The 13,655-nt window shown below is 36.9% G+C and overlaps 1 protein-coding gene across 1 annotated transcript; it reads left to right on the top strand.

Annotated features, from left to right (window-relative positions):
• The first annotated feature begins 9,430 nt into the window (after nucleotides 1-9,430).
• Nucleotides 9,431-12,696, top strand: LOC110449470. Its single transcript, XM_021496351.1, has 2 exons — nucleotides 9,431-11,320; nucleotides 11,392-12,696. Exons 1-2 carry the CDS (start codon nucleotides 9,974-9,976, stop codon nucleotides 11,434-11,436), a joined length of 1,392 nt encoding a protein of 463 aa, XP_021352026.1. The 5' UTR covers nucleotides 9,431-9,973; the 3' UTR covers nucleotides 11,437-12,696.
• The last annotated feature ends 959 nt before the right edge of the window (nucleotides 12,697-13,655 follow it).

Below are 13,655 nucleotides of genomic sequence, written 5' to 3'. Positions count from 1 at the left end.
GGGGGGAGTAAACTAACATGTAAATCGCCTCTACTCTCCAACAAATACTCAAAACATTCCTTTTGTTTCTCTTTTAGGACGAAGCTCTTGTCGTAACTTGCCAGAACATCCTCTATTCTATTCATTTTCAAAGCTAATTATATGCATACAATCTCCATGTAGAGTTACGGTTCTTGCATCTCTGAGCTAAATAACTACATTTATATTACTACGCTGTACATTACGCTCAAAAATATAGTGCAGTAATATATTCACGCCTTACTACTTATTAAAAGTCGTTTCAAATGTGATATAGCCAAGATATTTTAACATGAAAAAAAAGTCTCTAAAGATAAAACTATCACGATTTGAGACCAAATTAGGTTTTACAAGAATCTTGTAAAATCTGAGACGTTGACAGAGGTGTGTGTGATTGAAAAGGAACGACAACTCTGGGTAGAGATTGGTGCTTCCCCATGCGTGAAAGCCTTCTGGGAAATTAAGGCTGCATACTGTCTTCAAACATATGATGGTCTACGGTTTCGGTATTTATTAGTTTACAAGTGAAATATCATGTATTCTCCATTTGATAAAAACATATCGTTAATGTAGTGAAGATAAACGAAACATTATATCTTCACGAGTAAAAACTTCACTCTAAGTATTTTCCAATCTGAACGGTACATTATCATATCGTCTAGTCATCAGTTTCCGCGCGTTATGTATTTCCGTGCAGACATTTTATCAAGCTGTATCTCGTAACTACGTGACCTGCTGGACACAACACAAGGATATTATAGACGTTTGGCCATTGTCTGTAAACTGACAAAAAAATTACCGGAAGTTTGTCCGGAAAACATTAGAAATAATCACCGATTATATTTTATTCATGAACCGGTCTTTTTTGTAGTCTGACAAACGTACGAAAATGTTGTATGCAAATGAGGCCACATCTCCACGACGATTTTTTCCACTTCCGAAGAGCCAAGGAGACATTCTTATATCGATAAAGAGTGTTTTCGATGAAACGTAAACCTTGTAATGCAATGAACTTCCAATGTTCACCAATTTTAAACAGAACAAAATTAGAAATAACTTACCATCAACCAAAACCGATATAAGGCTGCAGAAAAAATTTAGTAACAGATTCTATATTATAACTAAATAAATATTATAAATAAATTTCTAAAATTACATGAATTCGTTCAATTTGACATCTTGAAAAATCAATTCAAAATGTGAAATTTTGAAAAAAAATGTTTTGATAATTAATTTGACGATCAAAGATTTTTTTTATTCCAAACGAAGATTTTTTCTTTTTTAGTGTATTCGGGTTATCTTTCTTTGAACACTAAATCAAAATAGACACACAGAACCATATGACGGCTATAGCTACTTCCGACGGGAGAAATTTGTTAAAATTGTTTTTTCTGATTTTTTTAAAATACAGTTTTATGTTGCTTGTTTTTTGTTTCCTTTAGTAGATTGTATACATGTTTATGACAGTGATCCGTAATTTCAACAGTTTTCTGCCGATATGAGTACGAAATCGCGGTTACTTCTTTAAGTTCTTAAGTGCGCGGAAACCGGTAGAGTAAGGGTACGTGATTTCGTACAGGACGTGATTTCGTACACTTAATTGATTTTTCCGTTTTTTTAATCGATCGCTTTCGATAGAGGCATAAAATCGTTCCAACAGCAAACCTCCGCCATTGCCCTTCTTCGGTGATGCTAAATATAGAATTTCCAAATGTCCTCGTTTTGAAAACGAAACTAGCGAGCTGAGCTGTCGTCTGCAAAATGGGCCCCAGGTAACTTTAAAGCATTATTTAAAAAGGAATCTAGCCAATTTTCTTGTGATCAGTTTGACATTATTGAAATAATATAATATTTCACTATTTACATCAAAAATATATCGAAAACAAGCTCAAATATAATAAATAACAGCGTTTTTTAACGTATACGCCCACTCATTGACAGGGCGGCAATCGAAGGGAGCAGTCATTATTTCGAAATTGATTTAAATAATTGTTTGTTTTTGGCCTTAAAAACCTTCTGGAGCATTGAAATTGTATTAATAGCACATCCAATGAAATTATTGCTACAATAATATCAATATGTATACTGCAGTTGATATTTTCCCACAAATTCAAACAACTTTAAGTAAAAAATCAATTTATTTTTTTAGACCCAAGTCTTATCAGAAACACTCGCCAAACCAATTACAGAAGGCAGTATCTTTAGTAAAAAAAGGAAAATCACTGAGATGTGCAGCATCTGAAACAGGGATACCCTTTAATACAATAAAAGATCATGCACATGGTAAATATTCACAAACAAATGCAAAACTTCGTGGAACACACACTCTTTCTTTTGAAGAGGAACAATATCTGGTCAATTATATTAAGTACATGAATTCTTCTGGATTTCCATTAGGCCGAAAAGTTATTAAGAAATTAACAATTGACATCATTAAGTCGACTGGAAAACAAACCGGACTCAATCCAGAGAAAGGCCCTTCCAACAAATGGATACGTCATTTCATGTCTAGACACAAAGATCTGTCGCTGAGAGCTCCCCATCCACTTGAACAGTCCAGGAGCGACTTGACGTCAGTCCAGATCAATGACTATTTCCAGTTACTGAAGGACACATTATCCAAACTTGGCATTGCAGATGAACCATCCCAAATCTTCAATCTTGATGAGACTGGTTTCTCTGGCAAAGAATTTTGCAAGGAAAAGGTAGTCGTTCCCAAAGAAACAAAACACCCTTACCAGCCGTCAGTTGGAATTCCAGGTCATATAACATTGAATTTGGCTATATCAGCATCTGGAAAAAGTATCGCTCCACTAATGATTTTCAGCAAATGCAAGCCAAGCGAGTGTTATCGTGATGGCCTGTCCCAGGAATGGAGCTTTGAATGCGCTGAGAGTGCGTATATCAACAATGATATATTTTCAAAATGGTTTGAGGAGGAATTTGTACCACAGTGTGGCCGTGCCCGACCAGTACTAGTTATTATGGATAACCACAACTCTCATATCACCAAACGAGTGATTGATACTGCAAAGGCCAACAACATCCACCTGCTTTGTCTCCCAGCACATTCCACTCATTTAATTCAACCATTAGATGTTGGTGTTTTTCACCTGCTCAAATCAAATGTGGCCAAAATGTGTACCTCCCTAGGATATACCGGCATGAAAACAAATCCGCGACACAAATTCCCCAAATTAGTTCATTTAGCACTTAACAAAATTGCACCAGCCAACATATCTGCTTCATTTTCTGCTGCTGGCATATCTCCCTTTGATGCACACAAAGTTGTTATCCCATTGGTGGACAGGGAAAAAGTCTCGTCAGAGGACACTGTAGATGTCGCACAAAATGACAGCCCCTTGCCTCTATGCAAATGTGGGAAATCAAAAGATGAAAATGTACTTGTTCAGCTAGGCCTGATCAGTGAGGAACTGGAGTTTGTTCTTAGAGAACCCCCAAAACTGAAACTGAAACCCTCGGGTAATCGCAAGCCTGTCTGTAAAAATGCCAGGGTTATCACTGATGATGTTGTTGAATGTGGCGAGGCAACCCCAGTAGCAGTTGATCGTAAATCCAACAAAAAGTGTAAAACATCAAAAAAAGTTCAAAAGGAAAAGACTGTTGATGTTGTGGATGTCCCTGAAAGTGATGGTGACAGTCCAACACTCTGTGAGGTATGCACGACAGGTACCAACAGTCTGACATGGTTTGGATGTGATGATTGCACTCGATGGGTACATTACGAGTGCTTGCCTCATGATGAGCAAGTTCAGCTGGACTTGAGTTGTATAACTGGAGCTCCCTGGCTTTGCAACAGTTGTAGATCTGAGCAGTAAAATACAGTGTGTTGACAAATTATGTACAGCTGAGTGAATAACAATGAGCAAAATATTTTCAAATCAGTAACTACTTTTGGAGTTGATATTTAAATAAAATTCAATCGCAGATCATTTTTAGTTGAGTTGATAACATTTCTGTGATAATTGAGTACTACATCAGTTAAAACTCTGAAAACCCTACCTAAAGTGAAAGTAATATTGTAGAATGGGTCGATGTCAAGAACACGTTTTTAAAAAAACTCATAATTTGTTTAAAAAACATTTCTGGCAAACCTGAATAAAATATAATGAATTCATTCAACATATACTCACATTCGCCATATTTACTAAGAATAGCGAATTTGTAGAGTGTACGAAATCACGTCCCCCATTGCCGCTTAACGTGGAAGTAAATGATGGTTAAAGAAAGATTCCCTGCGCAGTAAATTTCTGCGCATGTGACGTCACATTACCAAATATAGCGCAGATTGCGTACATCTTTTAGGTCAAAGCAGATCCGATTTCTTGAGGATGTATTTGGAAAAAAAAATGTAAATCTGTTTCAAAAGTGTACGAAATCAGGTACCCTCAGTCTAACCCGAGGATATTCTCTGCGTAGATTTTCAGTTTCAAGTTTAGTTGAAGTGACGGCAGACTAACTGGTTGTGTTGTCTACCTTTGCAGCATACATAATCGTATTTTACATAACTACACAATTAATATCATTTTTGTCTGGAAATCTTACCAGATAATACTAGCAAACGTCCCAATTGCAGTGAAACCTCATTCAAAATGGCGCTATGTGACGTCATTACAACTTGGCGTCAAAAACTACGTTACACATTCCCGCGCTTTTCTGGTGTAGCAATATTTGCACAGCGTGACGTGAAAAAATTAAAGAAATGGAAAATTTCATGATTTTCCCGTTCGATACTATATATTTATTTCACTTGTATAAAACGAATACGTGATAACAACCAAAATACCAGCGTTGTGGCAAAATGTGTTTTCGTAGCAGTCTCGAGAAGTGATAACAATTACTCAAAGGGGCTGGGATACGATTGACGCTTTAACCTAGAAGATGGTTGATAATTTATCCAAAATAGTCAAATAGGTACATTGTCAAAAGAAATATTTGCAAAAATCGCTGCAATTTTGACAAAATGTATAAATGATCTTCTATGTTAATCATCCTAAGTGCCGGCTTTTCTCTCTCAGAAGATGACGTTATTGCCAAATCATTGACATTTAGGCCTACACGTGTGGTTAAAACTGTATATTTGCGTGCTGTGGGACAATTATTGAGTGACAATAGTGCAAAACATGAGCTGAAAACCTGTGTCATAATATAAATAAAGTTAGGCCGTGCAGCAAATCCTCTACAAATTCCCTGTTATGATGGTCCTGCAGTTCCTGCCTTAAAACGTCAACATTAATAGGTGTAGACGCTATTAACGCTATCTCTTCTTGTTCGGATTGGAACTGTTACAATATGCTGAATTTCAGCCCCTTTCACCATTAAAGTTGTTGCATAGCTCTTTACCATCATGGAATACACGAACGCGACAGTAAATATCTGTAGATGAATCTGTTTTATTATGACTACCTCTCTGACCTGGAGGACTCTGTTTGGCTGTGTCTGTTAATGTTGCCATAGGTACGGGGGAACATGGGCAGAAACAAGATTGATGTAAGGTACTTCAGCAGTACGGACAAAGATTTTGTGTTTTATTTGTGAAAACCTGACTGTTTAAAACAACACAAAGTACTTGACATACAAAATACATATTAATACTAACTCATCGAACGATATAGACACGCGGCAGGCGACCCTGCTGTGTAAGACAGAAAAAGACATGTGGCCTACAGTGGCGGATCCAGAGGGGCTTTTTGGGCTTCAGGAAACCCCCCCACCCTGAGAATTTTCTTTAAAAATCATAGATTTTCACCTTTTTCCTCAATTTTTCCAACATGGAAACCCCCCAGGAAATTTGGAAACCCCCCAGATAGGTCTCTGAATCCGCCACTGGCCTAGCGAGCGATCCCACTAGGCGTGTGAATACATCAGCAAGCGTGAATGTATATAAGTACATGTACATGGCTCAGAAGGTATCCCCACTCGCAGGTATTAAGGCAATACGTGACTAACAGGGGGCTACGTCTGCAGGTACAAAGACTCACTCTTGTACAGACTCACTTTAGACATAAATCTATAATATAGACTATATTTATACACAATATACATTGATGACAAAATATGAAACCGCTCGTACGCTGAAATAACCCCCAGGACTCTGACCGCCGGTCATATCTGTACATGTTTGTAATCCAGTTTGGTTTCCAGTATACGTCAGCAGGCGTAGTAGAGCTATTGCTGACAGAATTATAGGTTAGCGCATAGATTTGTCATTTAGAGATGAAAATGTTCTTCTACATATAAGGAATCTCTGCTGAAAGTGAACTAAATGCCTGTAGATGGCTCGTATCATGGGCGCCGCCATCTTAATTGTAACTTCCGCTTCGCTGTGCATCTTGGGATCGCGCACCTTCAAGAGCGGGGCCCGGAACGGGAGAAATCCTATCGTTGGTACGCAGCAAACGAACGAGAACAAATCGTCGGACGTTACCTTGGGCGTGAATTCCTAGTTCCTCACAAGCTTCTTTTAGCCGGGAAAGCGTCCAGTTTTTAATTAATTCGGGGTTGTATCGAGTAGGCCTAGTCGTTCGGCGTTTGGGTCCCATATCGCAACAGCGAGAATAAATAATCAACACTTCGAGAACGCTACAATATCATGTGAAACTCACGGCAAAAACTGATGCAGAAAACAAATAAATAGTCATCATTCGTCATCAACGTACATAAAGCAGAACCAGCTGACGTGCTCAGAATGCGATAACAGAAAACTTTCGGGTTCAAAACTGGCGGGCGCACCGATGAGTGGGTTCAGGACTGAAGGCGAAGCATGCACGAACACTTCACACGAATCGTCAAGCAATGCAAACGTAATCCAGAATACAGCTAAATAATGTTCCAGAATAAACACGAATTCCCATGTTAAAAAGGGTATGATGTTTAACGATTTTTACCGTCAAGTCGAGCAAGAAAGTGCAACAAAATTTAAACCGCCAAACTGATCAACGCTTGTGAAAACAATGACCACTATCGACAATTAATTGAGGGCCCCCTAGGCCTAATTGCTACAGGTCAGTATGGTCACGTGATTGTGACTGCGCCAGTTGGGCGCGTTATCAAATATGCAGGATACGTTCCCTCGTGGTTGATGTACTGTCAGTAAGTCGTTTTCATAAAAAGGTTTGGTATCCAGCAGCTTTGCTGCATTTTCTTGTTTTGTGTATATTAATTGAGCACACATACCTTTCGTGTTTTGTGTATATTAATTGAGCACACATACCTTTTTGGATAAAAAAAAAGATGGCGGACAACGTCTGGTTGGGTGAAATATCGACTCCCGAGGGATTGTTTTCAAGTAACATGTGAGTGATCTAATCTATACAAACATTGCTGCTCCCATTATAAATACCGCACAACTGAACTTTTTGTCGAGAATTTTCTCGAATTACTCTTCCTACTCGTCTGAGACAAATCATTTTTTGACATTTAACGCGAGTGCATTGTGCTCACTGCCCCCGCCATTGTGTCTTGACCAACTCGCCCACCGTACTTGTGTTGACCAAAACAGTACTTTCTGGGAAGATGTCCTCATCTCATTATGTAAAGACTCCCTCAACTACTAATAAACGAGCTCAGCCCGATAGTAATACACCTAGTCCGGCTTCAAAGCAACCAGCCACTAAACAACGTACTACTCATACAGAAATGGCCGATTCTCATGGCGACTTCACTCTCCATCTTGGGAAAGGAAAACAGATAGACATGTCCACCCTAGTTAGAACTACTATATCCAACCCGGATTTCGCCAGCAGTGTGGCCCCTGCGTTAGCTCCAGCACTAGCTGATGCTCTCGCGCCTCTAATGAAAGATACATTCACCATGATTATTCGCCAAACCATGGACGAGATAGTTATTCCCCTGTGGCAGTCTGTTGAGTTATTAAGCACAAAATTCGACCAGTTAACCGTAGCTAACTCTGAGTTAACCAAAGCCAACTCTGATTTAACTGATAGATGTTTCCTGCTTGAAGACACTGTTGGTAACTTACAAACCAAGTTTGAGGAGCTCGAACAATATGGCAGAAGAAACTCCCTCAGGTTTCACAACGTCCCCCTGCAGCGTGAATCTATCACTAACACTGACCCTACTGTAGTTGAGCTGTGTAAAAGCATACTCAAAGTTGACATCACAGAAGATGATATATTCAGGTCCCATATCATCGGTAAGCCAAAGGATGACAAGTACCAGATAATATGCCGGTTCAAAAACTGGAAAGTTAAAAACAAGGTTTACATGGCAAAATCTAAACTAAAAGGGAACCCCCATAAAACTTTTCTAACAGAAGATCTAACTAGAGCCAGACAAACCATTATGAAAGACCTAGCAGTAGCTAAATCAAAAAGAGACATTCACTCCTTTTGGACAAACGATGGACGCATTTTCATCAAGCACGAACAGGAGGGCCGGAAGATCTTTTTGAGATCTCGACAGCACATGCTAGACGAGATCCCTTCCCTAAACTGAACCCAAAGACTGAATATAAGGTCCAGTAAGAGTATTGAATTGTACATGTGTATATAAAAATATACATTTCACCATGCATGACATATGCCATTATAAATGTAAACTGCCTAGTTACCAATATTCTTTAACCTACAAATATGGTATGAAGCTTAAGTGTGCTAATATATATATATATATTCACCAAAATGAAAGCATGCTAGCTACTCACAAATTTTATAAATAATTGGCGGCATATTGCCTTAATGTAAATATACAGCACTATGTAAATCCAGGAGTGCCATCTGTAAATAAGACACTTGCAAGTTTACTTTATGACTGACCACCTGAGCAAACTCATAACAAGTAAACAGACTAGATATTGGAGTACCCATATATGTAAAAGTCATATTGTTTTCATTTTATTTTATTAAACTATATGTAAATGTAGATATATAAGTAAATAAGAAAGCTGAAAATGTGTTTATTATGTGTAAATATGATACATGAAAATACATATTTACCTATGCCTATATGCATACGTGATAAATGCAAGTTCTACATGTACATGAATGATACATATATGTAAATAATCATATGACAGCCTAATAAACAACAAAACCTATGTGTAAACTGGATAAAAGAATGATCAACTATACTCAAAGATGATATAGGAAAGTAATCTAGAAAATTACGGTCAATAAAGTAAGATACAAAGTTATATTCATGTAAATAGGAAGAGTGTATATATATGTAAATAAGATAACCTAGGTATACAAGATGGTCAACAGTATGCAAAAGGGTTTATAGAAATACTTAAATGATTGTCTGTACTTAAACATAATATGTGCATGTATGATTATATTTGTACCATTGTAAATGTTTGTAACTATTATGTTTATAACCTATACGCACCAGTATATATTTTAACAAAACATGAATGAGTGTAAGTAAACAATAATATTGTCATACGATTATACATACTGGTTATATGCAAACTGATATGGTGATGGATATATGTACATATAACTGATCAACTATTTACTGTTTCAGTGTAAAGTTCATATCTTCTGTATAATGTATTATACTATTAAATCAAGGATCTACTGAAATTAACTTTAATATGGTTTAATACATACACTCACAAATGGGAAATTTACATGTAGGAATATGTGTTAAAATAAGTTATCTGTGTTTTCAGTAATGATGTGTTTCCATACTTATATACTATAGTATAGCATATAGATATCAATTCTTATGTATTTATTTTTTGAAAACTTCCCCGGAACTGTCGAAATATACAACATGATAGCATTTCTCTCTCTCATGTTTTCACTACCTATCATATCTGTTCAATCCTTCTCGTTTCCTTTCTCCCTTCCCTTCCCCCTGTCCTGTATGTACTTTGAACCCTCTGACCTCTATGGTAGTATTTTTGTTTATGAGAACACGTGTACGATGTACGAGCCCGGTTGCCACCTGAAATTTTTGTTCGTTTTTGATGACAACGGGTAATGAGATAGTATCATATAGGGCGGCGATCGGTTGCTTCTATAATCGTACACATGGTTTCACTGTTACAAAATGTTTTATTTCTATTAAGTTACAATCTATTCTGGGTAAATGTAGGCTGTGTGTTATGTATACATATTCACGGAGTATTTATATTTTATGGTATATATTATCTTGTATAGTCAATAATTCTGACTTCCTCCTAATCATGCAGTTACTACTTCTCTCTTGTAATGATGTACAACCTAATCCCGGCCCTGAAAATCATGATAAAGACCTTTCTATATTCCATCTTAATATTCGTAGTCTGAGAAACAAACTTTCCTCTGTAGAACAACTAGCTAGTGACTATGATATTATATGTATAACAGAGACTCACCTTGACAATTCTGTAGCAGACGATGACATTCTCTTAGACAACTTTGACTTATATCGTAAAGACCGTGGTGCTCCGGGTGGGGGTATAAATGTTTACACTTCCAGCCTCTTATCCACTTGTCGTAGACCAGACCTTGAGTTCCAGGTTGGCGAAGTATTATGGTTAGAAATCCAGTTTCCTCACAGAAAACTCTTATTGTGTACCACCTATAGACCCCCAAACTGTATACCGTCTTATTGGAACAACTTCCAATATGCTATGGAAAAAGCACTAAACGAGAATCCGTATGTAATAGTTGTAGGTGACATAAATGTTGATCTTCTGACTGTAGACAATAATCACAGACTCGTTGACATAATGAACTCCTTCCATCTGACTAACGTTATAGATAAACCGACTAGGACAGGTCGCACGCGCGCCTCACTACTTGACCCAATACTACTTTCTGACATGTGCCTGTATGTACTTGCTGATACGATCGACGTAGACCGTAACATCTCGGACCATGACGCGACTCTAGTAAACTTGACCATAGACACGGGACTTGTAAGAAAATATAAAAGAAAAATCATATGTTATGATGAAGCTAATTATCAACAGTTCAATAATCTACTAAACTCTACTGACTGGACTGATTTTTTTTCACGGACACGGTCTGCAAACGATATGTGTGATCTTTTTACTGAACATTTTCTAAATTTAGCAGACCAATGTATCCCGACAAAAACAATTACTATACGGCCGACTGACAAACCCTGGTTTAATTCAGAACTTCGACGAGAAATAAGGAAAAGAGTTCGTTACTTAAAGATATTTAAAAACAACCGCACGGACAATAATCATGACCGATTTAGACGACAACGTAACCACGTCAATAACCTTAAGAAACGTACTAAAGAACTATTTTATGCGAACATAAATAGACTCTTAGACAGCTTTACTGACTCGAACCCCAAAAAATTCTGGAAAACTGTTCGTAACCTAATTAAGACTTCTGACAAATCAAACTCTATTCCACCTCTAACGAACCCGACGAACGGAGACATAGAAACGTCCGACGAAACAAAATCTAACATTCTAAACGATTATTTTGTGTCTATATCAACGATTGACGATTCTAACGTTGAAGTACCGACTGCTGACACCAGAACGGACTCCTCCTTAACAGACATATATTTTACGACTAATGACATAACCGATATTTTGAAATCCCTAAATATTAATAAAGCTGTTGGTCCTGATACTATTAGTAATAACATGTTAAAAAATACAGCCCATTCGATCGCAGTGCCATTGTTTCGTATTTTTAGGACATCTCTCGATACTGGATTTTTTCCTAACGCTTGGAAACATGCTCTAGTGATGCCCTGTTTTAAAAAAGGTGACAAATCTAAACCCTCTAATTACCGACCTATATCTTTACTCAGTACAGTTGGGAAAGTATTCGAAAAAGTAGTAACTAAATTTCTACATAATTATTTGATAGAAAACTCTCTTATCTACAAATACCAATCAGGATTTCAGCCAGGTAATTCCACTGTCCATCAACTTATTGAAATTTTTCATCAAATTTGTGAAAATCTAGAAAAAAAACATCCAACTTGTCTAATTTTTTGTGATATATCTAAAGCCTTTGACAGAGTATGGCATAAAGGGCTGGAAGTGAAACTATTCAGCTATGGTATTTCAGGTAAATTACTACACTGGTTAGTTGACTATGTTACTGACAGACGACAACAAGTTTTTGTGGGAAACAGCAGATCTTCTTTAAGGAAAATAAATGCAGGAGTTCCTCAAGGTTCAGTCCTCGGACCCTTACTATTCATTTTGTACATTAATGATATTACTGATAATCTCAATTGTATCTCAAAACTATTTGCTGATGACACATCCTTATTATGTTCAGATGAATCCCCACTAGTTATTGAAAACAAAATTAACAATGATCTTACCACTATCCAGCAGTGGGCAAATAAATGGTTAGTCAAATTTAATCAGACCAAAACAGAAGTTCTGCTGATTTCTAACATAGAACTAGACCACGTTATTGACATTAATTTTAATAATGAAAGTGTAGATTTTGTTGACCACCATAAACATTTAGGTGTATTTTTTGCTTTCAACTGTAAATGGAGCCACCATATCGAACATATATCAACACAGGCTGCAAAACTTATTGGTATTTTAAGAAAGCTAAAGTATACTCTAAATCGCACGACTTTAGATAAAATATATAAATCATATATTCTACCAACTTTAGAGTATTGTTGTGAACTATGGGATGGATGTAGTGTTGCAGATGCTGATAAACTAGAAAGAATTCAATTAGAAGCCGCCAGGATAGTTACAGGACTTCCCTCATATACAAGCAGACAATCTTTATACTCTGAAACTGCCTGGGAACCCTTATCTGACCATAGATCTAGACGGAAGTTAAATTTGTTCTACAAAATACGCAATGGACTAGCCCCACCATACCTTTCTGACCTTCTTCCACCTTTAAATTCTGAAAACTCCAGATTCACTCTAAGAAACTCCGAAAATTACACGCTACCCAATAACCGACTGGAAATAACAAACAACTCCTACTTCCCAGCTACTATAAGACTCTGGAACCGTTTAGATACTAACATTAGACAGTTAGGAACTTTTAGCACGTTTAGAGATACTCTTCGTAAAAAACACGTTTCAAATTTTTTACATCTCTTTCTCTTTGGTGACAGGAAAAATAACATCTTACACTGTAGATTAAGAAACAAATCAAGTTCTCTTAAACACGATTTATTCAGAGTGAACATTATTAATGAACAACGTTGTGAATGTGGTTTTTACTGTGAAGATGCAAACCATTATTTTTTTAACCNAGTTGAATATGATAGAAACAACATGCCTGTACAATAATATTTTGTTTTTAATATACTTGTTATCACGATGTTGAAAGTCTGCCATCTTCGAATTGTTAATATAAATGTTTGTAACATGTGTTGGAGAGGGCTTCATATAAGTTTAATAACTTGTGCCCAATCCTTTTGTATCAATAAAATATGTTTAAAATAAATACCTTTCGTGTTTTATCATTTATCTCATAGTCAAGGTACATGTGTTTTTACATTATAGCAATTGGTCATAGATTTCAATAACAACTGAAGCGACAATAAGCAAGTAAATGACAAACTGGACAGTTTAGACACCATAACGAAACGTCATCAACCACTGCTTAGTTTTTTGTCTTTTTGTTTCATTCTGTTTATACACCCCGCCCCCTCCAAATCATTCCTATAGACCCCCACCG

The sequence above is a fragment of the Mizuhopecten yessoensis genome, unplaced genomic scaffold, assembly GCF_002113885.1.
Source record: "Mizuhopecten yessoensis strain PY_sf001 unplaced genomic scaffold, ASM211388v2 scaffold457, whole genome shotgun sequence".
Taxonomy (NCBI): domain Eukaryota; kingdom Metazoa; phylum Mollusca; class Bivalvia; order Pectinida; family Pectinidae; genus Mizuhopecten; species Mizuhopecten yessoensis.
The sequence above is the reverse complement of the archived record's forward strand: the minus strand, read 5'-3'. Positions and strand labels throughout refer to the sequence as shown.

What these genes read in the sequence shown, in the direction of transcription:
- LOC110449470 (XM_021496351.1), top strand. Translation starts at nt 9,974, where the DNA reads ATGACAACGGGTAATGAGATAGTATCATATAGGGCGGCGATCGGTTGC. An exon ending in TTACTGACTCGAACCCCAAA is followed by an intron (nt 11,321 to 11,391) that starts AAATTCTGGAAA and finishes ACCTCTAACGAA; the next exon opens with CCCGACGAACGGAGACATAG.